Source organism: Clupea harengus, chromosome 22 (genome assembly GCF_900700415.2).
Source record: "Clupea harengus chromosome 22, Ch_v2.0.2, whole genome shotgun sequence".
Lineage (NCBI taxonomy): Eukaryota > Metazoa > Chordata > Actinopteri > Clupeiformes > Clupeidae > Clupea > Clupea harengus.
Genome location: NC_045173.1, coordinates 25,629,085 through 25,652,058, shown reverse-complemented (window position 1 = coordinate 25,652,058; position 22,974 = coordinate 25,629,085). Strand labels below are relative to the sequence as shown.

The 22,974-nt window shown below is 41.2% G+C and overlaps 1 protein-coding gene and 1 pseudogene across 1 annotated transcript; both read left to right on the top strand.

The window, feature by feature from the left end:
* The first annotated feature begins 486 nt into the window (after positions 1-486).
* Positions 487-12,525, top strand: LOC105903021 (annotated as a pseudogene).
* A 7,384-nt stretch (positions 12,526-19,909) lies between these two features.
* On the top strand, positions 19,910-22,198 carry LOC105905354 (tripartite motif-containing protein 29-like). The gene is made up of 4 exons (XM_031559410.1): positions 19,910-20,395; positions 21,213-21,258; positions 21,364-21,396; positions 21,942-22,198. Exons 1-4 carry the CDS (start codon positions 19,910-19,912, stop codon positions 22,034-22,036), a joined length of 660 nt encoding a protein of 219 aa, XP_031415270.1. The 3' UTR covers positions 22,037-22,198.
* Positions 22,199-22,974: the final 776 nt, after the last annotated feature.

Genomic DNA, 22,974 nt, shown 5'->3' with positions numbered 1-22,974 from the left:
AAATGATTCATGCACTGGTTTACTTTAATGTGATTAACGTGTTGTTGTATAGAATGGAAGACAGAGGCGGTATGTCTGTCTGCGATACTACATACCCCAACTATTCTGTATTGGGTATCATCCAGTTCAGGAATAAAACAACAAAACCATCAGTCCCCTGTTTGACCACCGTCACAGAAGCTTTAGGCTGCTTGTCCAAGATTCAATAGGCCTATGTTAAACTTAAGTTCATGTTTACATATGAAAAAAATATAATATATCTTTTTTTCTTCAATTAATATTTCCGATCCTCGATTTGGGCGCAGTTTTTAATTTTGGCCCTCTGTGTATTTGAGTTTGACACCCCTGCTCCATATCCAAAAAAACAGTGGGCACAAAAAGTACTTGGCGCCCTCTAGAGGTCAAACATGTCTCAACTCGTGGCACACCCTGTCACACAAACAGGAAATCATTCAGAGTCAGATTCAGAAACTGAAAGTAAAGGATTGTTCCGGAGCTTCGTGAAGTGTTTCTCAGCGCTTATAAGAATGGCAGAGGCGATTTCAAGCGACAATGAGCTTTTTACATGTCCGATTTGTTTGGATCTTCTTAGGGATCCAGTGACTACTAATTGTGGACACAGTTACTGTAAAGGCTGCATTAAGGGCTGCTGGGATCAGGAAGATCAGAGGGGAGTCTACAGCTGCCCCCAGTGCAGACAGACGTTCACCCCAAGACCCATTTTGAACAAAAATAATATTGTTGCTGAACTTGTGGAACAGATCAAGAAGACCAGAATCCAAGCTGCTGCTCCTGTTTCATGTACTGCTGGACCTGGAGATGTGGAGTGTGACGTCTGCACTGGGAGAAAACTCAAAGCTGTGAAGTCCTGTCTGGATTGTGTGTTGTCTTACTGTGAAATTCACTTTGGAGTTCACAATGATGTCAACCCCGGAAGAAAACACTCAGTGATTGATGCCATGGACCAGCTACAGGACAGGATCTGCTCTCATCATAAGAAGGTTTTTGAAATATTTTGTCGAACTGATCAGAGTTGTATCTGCTATCTGTGTGCGATGGACGAACATAAAGGCCATGACACAGTCACTGCTGCAGCAGAACGGACACACAAACAGGTCAGTACTGGGAGCTACATGTGTGTCCAACATTTCTATGAGGGCTCTTATACGTACTAACTGTGAATGTAATACTATAACTACAAGAATACTGTCTCACCAGTCTGGTCGTTTCTGCAATGACTTTGCCCATTAGAAAAAGGAATAATCAGGAAATGTTTATCAGGTGCAAGGTCCGGTGTTGAGTAACAACAGTGAAACATTAACCTGATGGCTTCAAAGTGAACATATTCTTACCTCGCAAACTAATGTTCTGTTCTGTTCTAAAAGTTGTGAGACAGCTTTGCCTCAAGTGTTTTCGCTGTTAAATACGAGAACTCCTCTTGAACATAGCTCATGGCTTTATCCTGATTTTCACTTGAAGATGATAGCGACTGCTTCAATGTGTCACTTAATCTCTTAAAAAGACTAAAATGTAAGGTTGTCATGTGTGATGTTTGATCATCATTGTTGTAAACAATCCACCAATGAAAAGAAGCTGTTTTCTTAAACAGAGGCAGTTGGGGCCGACCCAGAGAAGATTCCAGCAGAGAATCCAGGAGAGAGAGAAGGAGCTGCAGGAGCTGAGGAAGGCTGTGGAGACTCTCAAGGTGAGAACTGATCACATAAGAAAACAGCTGGCTCAGCAATCACTCGTTATTGTGTTATCACCGTTATGCTGCCATCTCTACATGATACAGACCATCACAGAAAGACATGGTTTGGCAGGATTGACCCTTGGTCATTTGATCAAAAAGAGCCAGTCACACCAGAGTGAGTTTGCTCCTCCACTTACCTCTGTGTGTCTCCTGTCCCCTTCCTCTTTGTGTTTCTCCTAACAGAGCTCTGCACAGACAGCAGTGGAGGACAGTGAGAGGATCTTTACTGAGATGATCCGCTCCATTGAGAGAAGGTGCTCTGAGGTGAAAGAGCTGATCAGAGCTCAGGAGAAGGCTGAGGTGAGTCGGGCTGAAGACCTCCTGAAGCAACTGGAGCAGGAGATTGCTGAGCTGAAGAGGAGAGATGCTGAGCTGGAGCAGCTTTCACACACAGAGGACCACATCCATTTCCTCAAGGTGACAGAATTTGAAAAAAAGCATCCATGTAGGTTTAAGAGAGGAAAAATGCATAATTTCTAGATCTTTTAATGTAATGTCTTAATGTATCTAACATATTCAAATACCTAAACACATGAGTGCATATACACTAATCCAGGGGTGGCCACTCTTTTTTGACTTGTGATCTACTTTTAAAATGACCAACTAAAAATGATCTACCACAAAACGTTCATAAATAGAGACTATGCATGGCTAAAAAGGGGGGGGGGGGGCACCGACACAGACACTTAAAGGAATCATGGTGATATTGGTGACATTATTTGAGATAGTTGCGGCCTAAAATTCTTGATTTCGAGGGAGCTTTTCCAAAAAGTTCAGATGAAAGTTGCTGTGTTTTTAGGTGTTTGTTGTGAATTTTCCTCTTTGTAATCATATTTGAGTTATTTGTTGAAAAATAACTGATTAATAAACAAACATTCATTCATCAAGAACAAAAATAAATAACCTTGCCAATATGCTAAACAAAAGATTACTAGGACTACAAAACTTATCCACAACACAGTGCACCTGTTGGCATTACAGAAGGACCATCAGTAAGACTGAATAAAATATTATGAATATCTCAGCCTTCACATATGAGGGGAAAAAAACCTGTGTCACTATGATCTGTCTCGTCATCTGACGTCCTGCCTGCGTTTCTGCCGTTCTCATTCTATGCGTATCAATCTGTTTTGCTATCCTTGTTTATTCATTTTATCCGTAAAGTTGTTGATGTTGTTCAATTTCATATATTAATTTAAAGTCATCCAATTTCAAGTCATCCATTCTTCAACACTCGCTGCAACCTTATCTTCAAACAGAAAGTAACGTTAAATCTCAATGGCAACAGCTCTCAAGGGTTTGGATAATAATCGGATTCATTGCTTCCTTCATTATTCACAGCTAAATAGCATAAGGCTTTTTATTTAGTTTAATACACGAAAAAGCTATATCTGTTCTATAAGAAAGCTAACCTTAAATGACTTCCGTTGTGATCTGGCGATTTATATGATTTTTTTTAAATGACACGATCTACCACCATAAGCTTTGCGATCGACTGGTCACCTCACCTTTTATGTATTTCTCTCTGTAGAATGTCCTGTCAATCAGAGACTCTCCTCACTCCTCGCCCAGCATGACCTTCAACCAAAGCCTCTCTTTTGAGGCTGTGAAGGAATCTGTCTCTGGAGTGAAGGTGCAGCTGGATAACATCTTCAGGAAGAAAGTAGTCAGGATATCTGCAGCAGGTGGATAAACATGTAGAACTGACTCAATGATGAATTACTTATTTTACAGTTTGAGAAGACAAGGAACCTACTTCATTTTTTTATATATTTTTCTGTATCTCTCAACAGTAAAGAATAACCAGATCATCCAGTCTTTACCATGTGAGTGTCTCTCTCTCGCTCGCTTTCTCTCTCTGTCTGTCACACACACACACACACACACACACACACACACTCACACTCACTGTCACACACACACACACACACACACACACACAGTACGGAGAAGCTGCCAGCAAACAGTAAGTAATTACTGACTGATTCTAACAGCCTTAGACCCTATAGATCAGGGGCCTAGCACAGAAATAATAGTTTCACTGTATCTCATCATTGATATAATCTGATCTCAATAAAACCCTCTTTCAGCTGTGAGATGTAGGAGAAATGGAGGTGTGGTTGGGCTCCAGAGTTTGAATTAAACGCTTGATATTAATCAATGCCCTAAGCCTTATTTATCCAGGGTTCAGGAGAGAATAAAGCATAACTAGAATATGCATTTCCTGAAGGAAATACCAGTGCATGAAATGCAAAATTTAAAAAAGGAAGAAGAAAGGAAAGAAGAGTGAACAAGAGTGAAAGAAGAAAGGAAGGAAGAGTGAACAAGAGTGGCTTTGGAGAAAGACAGTAAAGAGAGAGTGAAGAGGGAAAATACTGAAAGAAGGAGAAAAAATGGAGTGAAGCAGAGAGATGTAGTGTGAGGAAGGATAGGGGACTATAAAGTCAAAGAAGACTGACAAAAAAGTTGAAAAAAGAGTAGGAATTGATGGACAGAGTAATTGAAAGAATAAAGGAAAGAAGAGTGAACAGGAGTGGCTATGGAAAATGAGATAAAGAGAGAGTGAAGAGGGAAAATATTGAAAGAAGGAGAGAAGCAGAAAAATGGAGTGAAGCAGAGAGATGGAGTGTGAGAGAAAGTAGACTGTGAGGGAGAAATATTTCCCCTCTACCTACATAGCTAGAGTAGCTAGTTACAGGTGGAAAGCTATGGAAGAAAGTTGCATCCAGGAGCCTTCATAAGAAAACATGATGTGGCTCCACATTAAATTATCCCACTTTTTCATTATCCACATGTCTCAAATGTTGTATGATGTAACATAGCTTAACAGGACACATGATATGAAGGGGGCAACATATAAGTCAAAACCAACCATATTTATTGACTGATCTTGAAAGTATTGGCTTACAAAAGCAAAATAAGTCATGACAGTTGTTGCTTTAGACATTTTCCTACTATTACTGTTGTATATGTAAGTCAAGGGCCCTCATTGAGACTATTACTGTTGTATATGTAAGTCATGGGCTATCAATGAGACTATTACTGTTGTATATGTAAGTAATGGGAATGAGAGATTGCGACCCAGAAATCATACTTGCCTTATAAATATTTGTGGAATATGGGGGATTTCAGGGTTGGATAAGATGTGCTAAAGATTCAAGGCAAGGGAGAATGTTGCGGTACTATAAATGTGAAGTTCATAAAGATTTCACACTACATTCAGAGGACCCCAAGGATCAGCATTAAGGCTGCAGGGCACTTCTAGTAGCAGACTCATGTGCTGTTGATTCACTTACTGTACTGGGAATGAAACACGTCTGCACACTGTTCTTGGTACTATAGTTTACCACAGAACATTTAGCATAGAGTTGTCCTGAAGCAGAGAGCTGGATTTTAAATTTGACTGTATTTGTTTGGTATTACAATATGTACTAAGCAATGCAACACTAAACTATGTAAAAATGGAGGATACAGCAACACATAACATATGCATTTTGCAATGCTTCAAATTGTTTGTGATTGTAAAAAACTGTAAATGGAAAATGTCTTCAGCAACAACTACATCACACATGCACAATTCAATGCACATGCTGTTCTGTACCACTTTTGTATAGTTGGTAACAAGGCTGCAAACAGACAAAACAAAGCATAAAACTGAACACAATTTCTGCAAACAATGAGAATAATCTGTCTTATTTCAAGTGTATACATTTGTCTGTCGAATACTGCATCTTTCCATCAATAACGATCTAAATGTTGTCCAGTTTTGAATTGAACTGTTCTGAGCAGAGTATCTAAATGTCTGCAAAATTGCTGTTGTTACACAAAGTGTTTTTGGTGGTGAACATTGACTAAGACTGGTATCCATGAATATCAGAAGAAGTGGTCATTGAATACATTTTGTATCAAAGCAATGAAAAGAATCCAAAGTTTAGCTCACTTGTGAATGTGTTTAGTGTTTTGAAAAAGTGTACATGGTATTGACACAAGTGTGAAAATTATTGTAGAAATATTGGTCGACTTGAGATTATGAATGTATGAATCTATTTATGAATGCCCTTCTCTCTCAGTTAAATGGGCTGTAATGTGATGTTTTCTGTCTCAGTGTCTGAAGTCCAGGCTGTTTTTCCTGAACCAGTGACCAGAGAGAAGTTCTCACAGTGTAAGTTGGACATAAAGACATGCAAGCTATCACACACACACACACAACGTGCACACACACACACATGCACACACAGGGATACACACGTGCATAAAATCATGATCAAATTAGCAAACCCACATACAAACACACACAACCACACACAACCACACACACACATACACACATTCATGCTTTTGAATATACAGCCACTGGAACATTTACACACTCAGTGTCACTCATATAAAAAGAACTCCATTTACACGCATGCGTACACACAAACACACATACACACACACACTGCATGCAAATATCAAACATATACAGAATCAAACACGACAATACAAACACACAGACACACAAACACACAAAATGTGTGCATGTGTGTAGAACAGCTTAGTGGGTATACAGTGTATGTGTGTATGTAGAACAGCTTAGAGGGTATACAGTGTGTGTGTGTGTGTGTGTGTGTGTGTGTGTGTGTGTGTGTGTGTGTGTGTGTGTGTGTGTGTGTGTGTGTGTGAGTGTGTAGAACAGCTTAGTGGGTATACAGAGTGTGTGTGTGTGTGTGTGTGTGTGTGTGGAACAGCTTAGTGGGTATACAGTGTGTGTGTGTGTGTGTGTGTGTGTGTGTGTGTGTGTGTGTGTGTGTGTGTGTGTGTGTGTAGAACAGCTTAGTGGGTATACAGTGTGTGTGTGTGTGTGTGTGTGTATGTGTGTGTGTGTGTGTGTGTGTTGAACAGCTTAGTGGGTATACAGTGTGTGTGTGTGTGTGTGTGTGTGTGTGTGTGTGTGTGTGTGTGTGTGTGTGTGTGTGTGTGTGGAACAGCTTAGTGGGTATACTGTGTGTGTGTGTGTGTGTGTGTGTGTGTAGAACAGCTTAGTGGGCATACAGGGTGTGTGCGTGTAGAACAGCTTAGAAGGTATACAGTGTGTGTGTGTGTGTGTGTGTGTGTGTGTGTAGAACAGCTTAGAGGGTATACAGGGTGTGTGTGTGTGTGTAGGATAGCTTAGTGGGTATACAGTGTGTGTGTGCGTGTGTAGAACAGCTTAGTGGGTATACAGTGTGTGTGTGTGTGTGTGTGTGTGTGTGTGTGTGTGTGTGTGTGTGTAGAACAGCTTAGTGGGTATACATTGTATGTGTGTGTAGAACAGCTTAGTGGGTATACAGGGTAGATAGATAGATAGATAGATAGATGGATGCTTTATTAATCCCGAGGGAAATTTAGGTCATCCAGTAGCTTATACACTTAACTTAACTCACAAACATACATACACAAATCACAGTAGAAAAACAATACACATAGGGAGAACATGTTCACAGGGAGTGGGGTGTATTCAGATATTATACAGATATTATACAGATATTACAGTGTGCATTGATTGTGTCAGTGTTGATGTCCACGAGGAAAGTAGTGCAAAGAGTGCAGAGAGATAGTGTTCATGTGCTTGTGTGGATAGTGCAAGGATAGAGTACTTGTGCTTGTGTGTGTGAGGATAGCGCAAAGTGATATAAATAGTACAGTCTGTGCAATGGGCTAGTATAGCCAGTAAAAAGATGGACAGTGGGATGGAAAAAATTAGCTGAGAAGAGGAGGGGAGACTGAGGTAGACTCATGCAGAGAAGTCCATCTCCCTCCCCCTCCCCTTCTGTTTGGCGTTGTAAAGTTGTATTGCAATGGGGACAAAGGACTTCCTCAGCCTGTCCGATGAGCATGACAGTGACAGGAGTCTGCCACTGAATATGCTCCTCTGTCCGTTAAGAGTACTGTGTAGTGGGTGGTGGTCATTGTCCAAGATGGTCAGCAGCCTACTCAATGTCCTTTTCTCCGCCACTGATGTTAGGCAGTCCAGTTCCGTGCCAACAACAGCTCCTGCCTTTCTCACCAGCCTGTCTAGTCGCCCTGCATCCCTCTTCTTCATGCTGCCTCCCCAGCACACCACAGCATAAAAAAGAATGCTGGCAACAACAGACTGGTAAAACATGCGCAGGAGTTTGTTGCAGACATTGAAGGACCTCAGCCTCCTCAGGAAGTAGAGCCGGCTCTGACCCTTCTTATAGATGGCATCTATGTTGGCTGACCAGTCCAGTTTACTGTCCAGATGAACTCCTAAGTACTTGTAGGTGTTGACCACCTCCACATTGACACCCCCAATGGACACTGGTAGCAGAGGAGGCTGAGACCTCCTAAAATCCACCACCATCTCCTTGGTCTTAGTGGTGTTCAGCTGCAGGTGGTTATCCCTACACCACTGCACAAAGTTATCCACCAGGCTCCTGTGCTCTCCCTCCTGTCCATCCCTGATACATCCCACAACAGCCGAGTCATCAGAGAACTTCTGGATGTGGCATGACTCCGTGCTGTAGGTGAAGTCCGATGTGTACAGGGTGAACAGGACAGGTGAGAGCACAGTCCCCTGTGGAGCGCCGGTGCTGCACAACACAGTCTCAGATATGCAGTCTTTCAGCCTGACAAACTGTGGCCTCTCCGTCCGGTAGTCAGTGATCCAGGATACCAGGTGGGCGTTCACACCCATCTGCACGAGCTTGTCACTCAGTCGGAGGGGCTGGATGGTGTTAAAGGCACTGGAGAAATCAAAGAACATGATTCTCACAGCACCTTTCCCCTTGTCCAGATAAGAGTGTGCCCTGTGCATTAGGTAGACGATGGCATCTTCCACGCCCACCTTCTCCTGGTAGGCAAACTGCAGCAGGTCAAGTGCATGGAGTACCTGAGGTCTGAGGTTGTGAAGCAGCAGTCGTTCCATGGTCTTGGATATGTGTGATGTAAGAGCGACTGGCCTGAAGTCATTCAGCTCACTGGGGTGCGGCTTCTTCGGGATGGGGATGAGGCAGGAAGTTTTCCACAGATAGAGAGATAAATGTAGGTAAACAACTAATGTTGTTAATGATGTAATATGGCCACTTTATCAGCATCAGTATTAGCATAGTATGATACACACACACACACACACACACACACTCATAGTATGATATAGAAGGAGAGGGAGAGGGAGAGGGAGAGGCTGCCCTCACACACACACACACACACATACACACACACACACAGACATAACCACACTCATAGTATGATATAGAAGGAGAGGGAGAGGGAGAGGCTGCCCTCACACACACACACACACACACACTCATGGTATGATATAGAAGGAGAGGGAGAGGCTGCCCTCACACACACACACACACACACACACACACTCAGACATAACCACACTCATAGTATGATATAGAAGGAGAGGGAGAGGGAGAGGCTGCCCAGCAAGGTGTTTGAAAACACATTTAAACATTAATGCTTTTGGACGTTTGAATAGAGACACACCTGAACACACACACACTCAGTGTCTCTCATATCTACAAAGGAATCTCTTCACACACTCTGTATTTCTCTCTCTCTCTCTCTCTCTCTCTCACACACACACACACCCATGCAACGAATCACACCGACAGATTTTCACACAAAGAAGACACTGAAACACTTTCACACTCCTATAAGGAATCAAATGAAACAAACCCAAATACTTACACACATTCAACATCATCCATTCATACAAAGGACCAGTGGTGTCAAAAGTAAACACATTTGTTACTCAAGTAGAAGTATTGATACTGGAGTTTAAAAATACTCTGGTAAAAGTTGAAGTATCGACTTAACCTCTTTACTCAAGTAAAAGTAAAAAAGTACAGGCTCTAAAATTTACTTAAAGTATAAAAGTAAAAAGTAACCTTAATAAAAAATAAAACATTTAAAGCTAAACTAGTTGGACTCAATATAATTGACACAACTGTAAGAAATAGAAGCTTAATTTAATAGCTGATGAGTGCTACATGGAACCAAAGACATGGTAAAAAATGTCATACAAAAATATAATAATGCTGTCAAAGACAACAAACTCGAAGAGCATGTTTTTCTCAAACTTTATTGGAATTCAAGTAGACCTCCACCCCATTTGAACATTCGTCTCTCATCAAGGGCCTTTGCAACTAGGTTCATAGTCTTCGCATATTCTGCCAGAAATGCAAGCTCGACAGGAGTAAACCTGTTAAAATAACAACAAAAAAAACTCAAAATGTCATATTTTTTTCATGGAACACCTTCAATTCAATAACAAACCAATTATGTAATGCTAATCATCTGCATTGCCCCACCAGATCCCCATGGCGCTATTTTGCAGAAAGCTCAATCTGTGCTTTGTGGCAAAATATATCTTATTTAATTTAATATGCATAGTAGCGTGAATGTGTTTGTGAATGTGTGTGTGAGAATAAGCTTGACTCACAAGCATTATAGTCCTGTTTTGGAGTAATTTGATTCATGTGTGTTTCTGTCTGTGTGCTTGCTCTGTGAAATGCTGCTTTCCGCTGTCCTTCTCTGCTCTTTGGGCTACGCCGCAAGCTTAAGACCGTTGCCATGGAAACATTAATGAGCGTGAACCACACAGGCCAAAGATAACATTGGGAGATGTGGCACTATCAGATGTGCCCCACGAAATCTGCCTAGCAACTCGACTCGAATATTGCAAAAACCGCGAGAACTGTACCCTGTGACCAAGAAAAAAAAAACATAGTCAGATCATATCAGACAGACCAATGCCAGTAACTTTACTGCTAGTTAGCTATCGCTAGTTTTCGAGTATTTTGGAAGTTTTAATTTAGACTACAATGAGGAATGTAGACTATTTTTGTGAGGTGACATGACCTCATAAAAAATTGCCCCACCAGAAATGTCAGGCTAAAATCTACACTGCTACTGTAATACATTTTAGATTGTGGTAGTGAATTAGCCTACAGCTTATTTGTCAAACATCACAGAGAGCTAACTAGGTTAACCTGTAACTTAGGATCCTTCAGTAGGCAACTGCTAGTAAGCAAACCAAGGCATGTTCCTCTGCTAGCCAAGCTGTCGCAAGCATTGTAAATCGACCATTATTATAATAATAATAATAATAATACAGAGCTTACCTCTACATGTTTTGAAAGGCAAAAGTACGTGGTTCTTGGGTTCGAAAAGTTTCCTTTTATTCTCCCGCCGATTTCGAACAATTCTTTGAGGTAGGATCAGGGATGTGGAAGGTTTTGCTGTTCTCCATCGCCACTACTGTCTTGCGTCCTCAGACCCTTCAGACATCTCCCCAGAGTTGCCATCTCTTTCTGCACTGCCTTTGCCGCGCATTGTATCATTTGTTCGCCTCTGTTGTCTTGTTTTGCGTCATGCTTAAAGAACATGGATAGCCTTACCAATGAGTGTTATGGGTTTCTATGCTTCATCCAATTACGCTCGAAATCAGTATATCTGGATGGCGCCATTGATCTGTATTGGCTGGCGCACATTTGAAACTTTTGAAATAAAACCGGAACCAAGAGTAACAAGCCTGTTTTAAAAATGTAAGGAGTAGAAAGTACAGATACTTGTGTTAAAATGTAAGGAGTAGAAGTAGAAAGTTGCCAGAAAAATAAATACTTGAGTAATGTAAAGATACCTAAAAATTCTACTTAAGTAAAGTAACGAAGTATTTGTACTTCGTTACTTGACACCTCTGCAAAGGACTCCCTTCAGACAAACACACACACACTGTCTTTCACAAACAATTTCTCACACACACACACACTCAGACGTAACCAGACATAACCATACTCACTTTTGAATACAGACATTCACACATGTACACTTGCACAAACATATGCAGAATCACACACACAAAAACAAATCTCACTTATATGTGAAACATTCCCTCATATCAAATAACAACCACACACACACACACACACACACACACACACACACACACACACACACACACACACACAAACACACACACACACACAAATACCTAAGTTTGTCCTGTCTTCTCCTCCATCAGACTCCTGTCAGTTCACACTGGATCCAAACACAGCACACAGAAACCTCCATCTGTCTGAGGGGAACAGGAGGGTGAAGAGGAGAGCTGAGGTCCAGTCATATCCTGATCATCCAGAGAGATTTGATGTGTGGACTCAGGTGCTGTGTAGAGAGGGTGTGTCTGGACGCTGCTACTGGGAGGTTGAGTGGAGAGGGTGTGTTTTTATATCAGTCTCAAATAAAAGCATCAGCAGGAAAGGAGAGGGTGTTGAGTGTGTGTTTGGATTTAATGATCAGTCCTGGAGTCTGGAGCTCCGCAGCAGCAGCAGCAGCTCCTCTTTCAAACACAATAATAAAGGGACTAAACTCCCTCTAGTGGCCAGCTCCAGAATAGGAGTGTATGTGGATCACAGGGCAGGAACTCTGGCCTTCTACAGCATCTCTGACACAATGACCCTCCTGCACAGAGTCCAGACCACATTCACTCACACACTCCACCCTGGGTTTAGGTTTTATGGTTCTGGATCATCAGTGAAGCTGCTGTGACTGACATATCTAGATGCTGTTAGCACATACTGTACATATCACACATCACATCATTTAACACACCACTCACACGTAAGGATCTAGCAGCTGGGCCTGAGAATCTTGGGGACAACCGACTGAAGCCATTCCCCCATCTCTGGACCCCAGCTATTCATGGGTACCAAAGACGTCACTTCCGTGAAGCCTGCCGCCATCTTTGTGTCCAACTCTACCGTTATTCCCATTGTATTTGTACCCAATAGTAGCTAGTTAGTCATATATATTAATATATAGTAATAATATAATAATATAAATATAATAATAGTATTGTTTTCTATTGATAGGTTCTTAAAATTTAGACTTTTTAAAAGTAGTATTGTCTAATTCTAGTGGTTAGTTAGTTAGCTTTCATAGTTAGCCTACGAACAGAGTCATGACTACGAACACAGCACATCTGAATGAAGCAGAAAGACAACGATATTTAGAAAAAACATTGATTATTGGCTGCGATCCATATTTATTACCGTCAACTTTATTTTGTCCCTTAAAGTCTGTGAAACGTCTGCCCCAACTGTCCTTTCCTGACATATATTTATCTTGTACACAATCCATCCCCATACACCGGAGATAGCCTGAAGGCTTTCAAAAGTACATCAATATGCAGTTGCAGGATGGGTGAACGACACCAAGATATGGCATCTGGAGACAAAAAATATTTATGTCATCACATGACATCTCAGTAATTCAAACAGCGATTATCAACCGATTTATTTTAGTGGTGGTTAAGAGTGCCAATGTGGGCTAGCTAGGTGTAGCTAAAGCCTTTAGTGAAGGGCTAAACAGCTCGCTAACTATTAGCACTCTAGCTTGCTCAGGAGAGTTTAGCTCTGATAAGACACAGCAATTATTCACGATTGTATCAACGTGCTGCATTTCACTTAACATGTCAGTCATTCCCAGGCTCTGAACACAAAATCAACATGTCCATGGATAGTGGTGCAGGAAGATACAAAGTGTTGACTGCACAATCTGAAGTTAGATGTTGGCTGCGTTGTCTCTTCTAATTTGCAGCCAACCATTTATTCCCCCGATCTAAATGTTTTGGTATACAATTAAATTGTTTCTTTAGGGAATTTTCGCGACTATTGTCGCATCCATCAGCACAACATAAGCAGGGCATTTTAACTTTCTGCGGGTTGTGACCGACTATTGTCTGTGTTGTGACCGACGCTCAGCTAGACTTTCGGACACAAAGATGGCGGCGCTTAAACGCAGTGACGTCACATGGTATCCATGAATTACAATATCTGTACCTCTAGACCTCTGCTGTAACACATGCAGTATCACCACAGCAGAAATAAGCCATTGTGTGTGAAAGGTTTTGATGAGTTCTGTGTTGCATAACCTCACTCTCCCAAGTGTTTAGTCCCTCTGTTATTGCATACATGTTCTGATACCTGGTTTTATATGACAACCACAATATTATGTACCATGACAGTAAATCTTAATGAGACCGTGTTCATCCAACAATTAACCCCCAATGAAATGTGTTCCTGTTTCTTTATTAATACCATTAAAATGAGACCAGTATGTTTTAAAATGTGTTCCTCTGTTTCTTCATTAATATCGTTATAATGAGACCAGTATGTTTTAAAATGTGTTCCTCTGTTTCTTTATTAATACCGTTATAATGAGACCAGTATGCTTTAAAATGTTTCTGGTGCAAAATGATGAATAAAGAGTTATAGACTGGCATTCAATGTGCCTAATGTACTCTTTTTCTTGGTGTGTGTGTGTGTGTGTGTGTGTGTGATTTATTTCAGAAGTACTTTTGTTAAATGTATTGAAATTCCTTTATCCGGGCAAAATGAAGTCATTGAGGACCTTCTCGAAATGTGGTGTGATGAACATGGAACAGTTTTGCAAAAACAAGTGTCATTTAAGGTCAAGCAGAGAGGCCTGTGTGCAGAGATGAGGGTCATGTAAGGTCAAGCAGAGAGACCTGCTTTTACAGGTGCAGGCTGTCAGGGAGAGACAAGTATTAATTAAAGGGTCTCTGCATAGGGGATGCAGATTAGTCAAGGACAGGCCAGTATTAATTAAAGGGTCTCTGCATAGGGGATGCAGATTAGTCAAGGACAGGCCAGTATTAATTAAAGGGTCTCTGCACAGGGGATGCAGATTAGTCAAGGACAGGCCAGTATTAATTAAAGGGTCTCTGCATAGGGGATGCAGATTAGTCAAGGACAGGTGAAACTTCCCAAAACAGTCCTAAACAGGGTCACCATTGTCTGGAAATGTTTTTTCGGCAATAAGTGAGCAGAATATTCTGATTGGCTCAATTTCTTTTACAAAAAGTGGCTCATTTTCGATTGGCTCAATTTTGATAAGTTTTTCGTTTTCGATTGGAAAAGCATAGTGATGGAAATTGTGGTATAAAAAGTAAGTGCACTGATTTTGACAGAGATGCTCCATAGACCAAATCAAATTGGATTGAAGTCTACAAGATTGAATAAACTTCAGTTCATCACATTCAGTCGACTGCCTTTCATTGAAGTAGCAACTTTAAGATTTGAAGAGATTAGTTTCGCTACAACAGTTTCTCATTCATCCTGTGTCTATGATTTCACTCCTTACTCATTATTACTGTTCTTGAGTTCATTCCCCCGAAGTGTTTGTTAAGTCCCGGCACATAAAATAAGTTATGTTCCTTTATTATCTTATTTTACTCAGTGTTCTGTGTTTGTTTACTCATCTCTCCTCTCGTTTCAGATATCTCACGCCCTGCCCTTGTGTGTGCTCCGCCTTGTTGATTGTCTGCCCCGTCTTGATTATTGTCACCTGTCCCGTCATGATTGTTGTCACCTGTCCCTCATCACCTTGTGTATATAGTCTGTGTGTTCCTGTTGTCTCGTTGCCAGTTCGTCTAAGTTTCCTCCGTGTTGTTAGCGTTCCAGCGATTTCTCATGTTTATACTTTCCCTCGTGATACCGAATCCTGCCTGCCTTATCGACTCTGCTTTTGCCTCTTCCCTACTGGTACTTCTGCCTGATCATCTACCGTCTACCTGTGTACCGAACCTGAACTGGAGCTACATCGACCCCTGCCGCTGCCTGCCACTTGTTGGATTTGTTTACTTGTTATTGGACTGCCTTATCGTGTACCGAACTCGGAAAGTAAAACGTTTTGATTTACTCTTTACCCCTGTCTCTGAGTCCTGTACAAAACACTGTTTGTTACAGTGTTATCATATGTTTAATTTATTTTGTGCCTATACCTGGGTCCACTCACAGCTGAAGACAGGGTGATCATTTTGGAATGACGCTGGAAAGAGTAGGATCAACTATATTTGAATTTGGACATTTGAACAATGCATCAGTAGTGATAAGCTTGGATTGTAGGATGAGTCAATATTGTTTGAAGCCATTTAGGGAAGTTCTCCATTTTTAATCATTAGATAATTGTAAATATGCTAATGATGGAGTTTTATTTGTCTTTGAGGTTAATGTGGCAGCCCACCTGGACGTTCCTCATTCTTACCTCATGAGGAAGCAAAGAGGAAAAAGGAGGTGAAGCTCACTGGTCAGCGCTAGCTCACTGATCAGCGCTAGCTCACTGGTCACTGGTCAGCGCTAGCTCACTGGTCAGCGCTAGCTCTGTTAGCCTATTTAGAAAAAGTCTCTAACCTCTCTGACCTGTTTATCAGACATGGACTGATGTGTTTAACCTCTCTGACCTGTTTATCAGACATGGACTGATGTCTTTAACCTCTCTGACCTGTTTATCAGACATGAACTGATGTTTAACTGAGCAGGCTGCATTTCTCATTATGTAATTGTGATGAATAGTAATAAGCATGAGTTCTACAGTTCTATAGTAAGATGCTCTAATTCACTCTAATTGACCCAAATGAGGTTGTGATTTACAGCAGTATGCTGCAGAGGCTCTACAATAGAACCATACTGTGGATTTCACATAGATCAGTGCTGTTGCAGTTTCGGTTGTTGTTGTTGATTTCATATAGTTACATTGTACTCGTGTGACCCTGGTTTGCACCTTTCTTGATGTTTTATTTTGTTAATCAGATCTGTGGAGCATGGATAGTTCAGTTAAATCAGTTTTGTATAATTTTGTGTATTTCCATGTGTGTTTGGGTCTTGAAGGGGAAAAACGGTGAATTGTGCTCGCGGGTAAAGCTGGCGCAGGGAAAAGTGCCTCTGGAAAACACCCTCCTCAAAAAGATGAGATGAGTACCGCTGATTATACATAAATCAGGCTTGATTGTGTTATTATACCAGTTCTAGTGATTAGATATTGATTGTGTTATTATACCAGTTCTAGTGATAAGATATTGATTGTGTTATTATACCAGTTATAGTGATAAGATATTGATTGTGTTATTATATCAGTTCTAGTGATAAGATATTGATTGTGTTATTATACCAGTTATAGTGATAAGATATTGATTGTGTTATTATACCAGTTATAGTGATAAGATATTGATTGTGTTATTATACCAGTTATAGTGATTAGATATTGATTGTGTTATTATACCAGTTCTAGTGATAAGATATTGATTGTGTTATTATACCAGTTATAGTGATTAGATATTGATTGTGTTATTATACCAGTTATAGTGATTAGATATTGGGATTAATAAGAGACCCCAACCAGATCCCAACCAAACCCTCAAGTTAACAGACGTGGTCAAATACATGGTGTCACACCTCTTCTATAGGGTACCTATAGTTTCCCACTACTTCTAGAGTACTATAGCAAGACATATGCTTTCATTAGATCAGTGGTGTTGGTTGTTAAATCTGGAAAGAGAAAGAGAGATGCGCTGCCTGTTGAAATGCAGGAGCATTAAGTAGAGGTAGTCCACTCCTGACAGTTCAGTTAAGTGGAACTGTGTCTTTACCCACAGAGGGAGTTCCATAAATCCAGCAGAGAATCCAGGAGAGAATCCAGGAGAGAGACAAGGAGATGGAGATTTAAGCCAGAGTAACTGTCTGGGATCCCTGTGAAGTCCACTGACAGACTTCCTCTGACATCCTCTGTGTCTCCTACTAGCGCTGTGCCCAGGCGGCTGTGGAGGACTGTGAGAGGATCTTCAGTGGCCTCCTGCGCTCCATAGAGAGAAGAGCTGAGGAGGAGGAGGCCAAGCTGCAGCGGGCTGAAGAGCTCCTGAGGAGGAGGAGGCTGGAGGAGGAGATCGGTGAGCTGAGGAAGGACGCTCGTCTGGGCCGGCGCTCCCTCTCACTCAACACAAGCCATCTCCCTCGGGTACAAATGGTGCCCTCCTAAACTGGGTTGGACTGAAACTCAATTGGCCATCTACACAAAGTCTGCTGTGAGTCAGTGGCACAGGCTGCACAAGTAGTTTAAATGTTTAAAGTAACTACAACCTCAAACTATTACTGCTGCTGTATGAAGTAGAAGCCCTCTTGCCTTAAGCAATGCTGTTAATACACATGAACACATTACACATATACAGGGATAACAATCTGCCATCAATACTTGCTGGATTAAAAACACAACCATTTTCGCCTCCTCTGTTGGGCTATGATAAAAATACATTTCTTAAATGTTGCCACCAGGGGTCACTGTCGCCCATCACTTGATGCTGTGCACTCCCATTCATACTGCACTCTCCCAAAGGAATGAATCAGTGACTTCTGTTTGAGTATATTACTCTATGTTTCCCCTCTTCTGCCTTCTGCCTGTAGACTTCTCAGTCTGTGTGTGACCCATCAAGGTCAACCAGCCCTTTTCTTTGATCAGGTGAAGCAGTCTGTCACTGAACTGACAGAGAGACTGGGAAACTTCTGTAAGCAGGCAAAACATTTCACTGTTTTATTTAGGAGCTAAATGTCTGGAATATGTTTCCTCTGCTTTGATTTCAAGCATGTATGTTTGGTATGCAAATCACTTTTGCCTACTTGGTTCATATGTGTAGAAAGATCTTGTTTATGATCTGGATTTATTGCTGTGATTGGAATTGGCATTATTATTTACTTTAATATTTGTGATAGTTTGCACTCATTCTAGTTTCTTTTTCTCCACAGTGATTAAAGTACAAAGTGTTCTGCCTCCTGAACCTGAGACCAGTGTGTGTGTGTGTGTGTGTGTGTGTGTGTGTGTGTGTGTGTGTGTGTGTGTGTGTGTGTGTGTGTGTGCCAGTGTGTGTGTCTGTGTGTGTGTGCGTATATTTGGTAGTATGCATGTTTCTGCTGTAAGTGTGGTGTTTGTGTGTATATATATGTGTTTGTGTGTGTTTGTGCAAAACGTCTTTAATTCATTCATTGTTTACTCCATTGGTTATTATTCAGAGCTGAGGTCTAATGGCATTATCAGTGATCTGATCTGTCTGATCTGCCAGCCTGAGATCGATTGTTTTTGTGTCCACCCACGGATCCAGCAGAGATAGCGGTATTTCCCTCATGTGAGTAAATGTTCTCACTGAGGAAACATCACCCTATCACTCTCATGATTATTTCTTCATGTTTTTAAGGCATATTGTGGATATTTTAGTAGTATTTTTCACTCTTGTTATTATTTTCTCATACGAGTTTCAGGAGAGTAAGTAAGTGGGTGTAAAGTTTTACTGAGTATGCTAGCGTGTGTGAACGAAACCCTCCCCCCATCTTGTTAGCTGAGTTCAACCCATGACTGCAAATTCACATGTGCACATGTCAGTGTATTTTATACAGTCATCTGTGTATTGTTTCTTTAGTAACCCTTATAGGTTTTGTGAGATGTAGACATATTTAACTCGGCTATCTGTATGTTGTTCTTTCAGTAACTTTTATGGGTTTTGTGACAGTCTGTCTATTCAGTTATGGCTGCATGCTATTTACCAGCAGTGGTAGAGAAAATGAGAATTATGTCTCAGGGAAACCCTGCATATGGTTGTAGCTTAAATATGGTTGTAACGTAAATGAGGTATGTATTCTACTGCAGCCAACCTGTTGCTTGTTGGTGAACTCTGAGGATGCATCAGCTTATTATTATTTATTTATTATTATATGTTTTTCAGGTGTGCAACACAAACACACGCAAACACACACACATTCACAGAATTGTATAAAGGGACAATCAACCCCGAAAGAATTTAATTGAATTTGACAAAAAGTGTTTTAGTTTGTAATTGAGGACCCAACCTTTAATGTAACCTGGGACTCTACATTTATACTTACTTAGTGCTAGCACAGTAAAAAGCTATGACTCAAGTCAACACACAACACACACACTCACACACACACATACACACACACACACACACACACATGCACACACACACACACACACACATAGTTGATCGGCCTGTCTGTACATTCTGCATCTCTGCTGTTTTGTTTCTCTACTGCTGTGATTCAGGAAGAGCAGGTTTAAAGGAATTAGGCCTGGAGGATTAAACACATTATTTTGTGAGGACAAATAGTTCCCTGCCTCCATCTGAACTTGAAAGACCGAGGCACAATTACTAGGACGCCACTCCTAAGCACACCATGTGTGAGAGAAAGCAAACACAATGGCAGAGGCTAATTTAAAGAAAGAAGAGGACTCCTTCACGTGTTCAGTCTGTCTAGATCTGCTGAAGGATCCAGTGACTATTCCCTGTGGACATAATGCATGAGGTGCATTGAGGGCTGCTGGGATCAGGAGGATCAGAGAGGAGTCTACAGCTGCTCCCTGTGCAAACACACCTTCACTCCCAGACCTACACTCTACAAAAATACTCTGGTTGCTGAAATGGTGGAGACATTTAGGAAGACCAGAATCCAAGCTTTTCCTATTACTCCTTCTGATGATGGACCTGGACATGTGGAGTGTGACGTCTGCACTGGGAGAAAACTCAAAGCTGTGAAGTCCTGTCTGGATTGTCTGTTGTCTTACTGTGAAACTCACTTAAAAGTTCACAATGATGTCAACCCCGGAAGAAAACACTCAGTTATTGACGCCATGGGCCAGCTACAGGAGAGGATCTGCTCTCATCATAAGAAGTTTTTAGAAATATTTTGTCGAACCGATCAGAGTTTGATCTGCTATCTGTGCAAGTTGGACGAACATAGAGGCCATGACACAGTCTCAGCTGCAGCAGAACGGACAGACAAACAGGTCAGTACTGGAGCTACATGTGTGTCCAAAATTTCTATGAGGGCTCTTATACGTATTAACTGTGAATGTAATTCTATAACTACAAGAACACTATCTGACCAGTCTTTAAGTCTGGCTGTTTCCACAATGACTTTGCCCGTTAGAGAAAGGAAGAATCGGTAAATGATTATCAAGTGCAAGATCTAGTCTTGAGTAAAAACAGGTTCTACAGGTTCTGAGCCAGCTTGACAAGTTTTTGCTGTTTAACACCAGTGCTCCTGTAATGGGGAGCGGCAGTGTAGATCCGACTACACCACCCAGTTTAAAGAGATGGGACTCTATGTGTAGTGAAGCAGCCGGCAAACTTAGAACCATGACCTCGTGCAGCAGACTTGGCCTTCATGGCACTCTGACGGTGGCAAGGTGCCAATCATAGCGGTAATTACCAGCACCTGTTACCGTGTAGTCAGCCACTGGTTAGGTGCAGTCAAGGGGGCGGTGCCCGGCAGAGAGTTCCAATAATGAGTGGTCCTAATTAAAGACACAGCAACCCAAACATGCAATCAAAATAAAACACAATGTGGCGCATAACATGGACCACACACCGTTATCCAACCTGCCTATATGACACCTCTTGAACTTAGCTCATGGCTTTATCCTGATTTTCACTTGAAGATGATAGCGACCGCTTCAATGTGTCACTTAATCTCTTAAAAAGACTCAAATGTACTTAAAGGTTTTTTGCTTATAAATGTTCAGTTGTCATGTGTGATTTTTGATCATCATTGTTGTAAACAATTCATCGATAATACGTTGAAAAGAGGCTGTTTTTTTACAGAGGCAGTTGGGGCAGACCCAGGAAGTAGTCAGGATATCTGCAGCAGGTGGATGAAAATGTAGAACTGACTCAATGATGAATTCCTTATTTCACAGTTTGAGAAAACAAGGATCCCACTTCATTTGATGTATTTTTCTGTATCTCTCAACAGTAACGAATATCCAGATCATCAAGTCTTTAGAATGTGAGTCTCTCTCTCTCTTTCTCTCTCTGTCGCACACGCACACACAGTATCAATAGTTATTACACTGATCAGGTTTGTAGCCCTCTGAGTTCTAGTTTGCTGAAGCCATCTGATGAAATATGTTGTTTTAATTTCATGTGTCTGTATTAGCATTTACACTATGAGTTTAAACTGCATTTGAAATTTGATATCAGTTTGGGTTGAAGCATTAGACACATCAGTAAAAATGTTGTGAACAGGGTTTTGGTTACATTCCTGGATCCCAGTGACGGTTTTATGTTATATCTAAGCACTGCAAAGCTGAAATAACCCTTGGTAAAGGAAAAGGCAGTTGCCTAGGAAATAGCATTAGCTTTCACAGCGGAAGTGAAACGTTTTTTTCACGGGTCGGTCACAGTAGCTAAAACCAAACTTTAAAGAAAACAAAACACCCGAAGATGAAGCTGACTAAAACTATATGGGCTTAGTCAGGGTTTGAAAATAAGTGTGTGAGTCTGGTGTTCAGATCCTGGGTGAATGAGTGTCTCTCTGTGTTGGGATCCCAGATGCTGATCCTGAGCTCCCAGTCAGAAGAACAAGCAGTAAGGAGAACCTGCCACCATCGAGTAAGTCATTACTGACTGATTCTAACAGCCTCTAAGCCTGTACATCAGGGGTCTAGCACAGAAATAATAGTTCCACTGTATCTTATCACTGATATAATCTGATCTCAATAAAACCCTCTTTCAGCTGTGAGACGTAGGAGGCATGGAGGTGTGGTTGGGCTCCAGAGTTTGAAATAAAGGCCTTGATATTAATCATGTCTAAAAATTCCCTAAGCCTTATTTATCCAGGGATTAAGAGAGAATAAAGCATAATTACTAGATCTTATATTTACATTCTGATCAGGGAAAACACAGACAAAGACATGGAGTTAAATTTCAGGTTCAGAAACAAACTGCAAACAAACATTTGTTCTCATAAAAAACACCGTAAATGGTCTGGACAGTTTCCTGCCCTTGTTCACACATGAACTCACCTGGGCGTTGTCCTGGCACTGTACTAGGGGGCTGGCAGGGTCATGTCCGCACCATTGACACTGAATTCTACCCCACAAACTAGTGATTCCCTTTTCTGTTAAAGAATAAATGCAATGGAAACTAAAGTTGCCTCGTTTTCCAACAGCAGGGCTGTGATTGGTCTTAGGCTACTCTCATTATTCCCTATAAACTTCTCTCTAGTTTTCTATCATAACTCTGGGAATTTGACATTAAAACAGCAGCAGATTTGGGACACGGCATTCCAATTAGCGTAAGGTGTGAGACTGAATGGCTGCGTCCAGGCAAACTCCTGATCCTATTCTCCAGAGTTCATATCTGAAAGAGGCTAGAGACATCCCAGTGTACATACTCTAAACTGATTTAACCCATTATGTCTGCAATTAGGATGTGTTCATGAATCAATGAAATGGTTTAAGAACTGAAGGACTTTTAAATGCTTCATTGTTCCCATCCTAATGAAGATGAGTGTCTCTCTCATCTTCATCTTCTCTTGTCAGTGGGAGGTTGGAGGCCTCTACCTAAAAGAGTCTAACAGGTC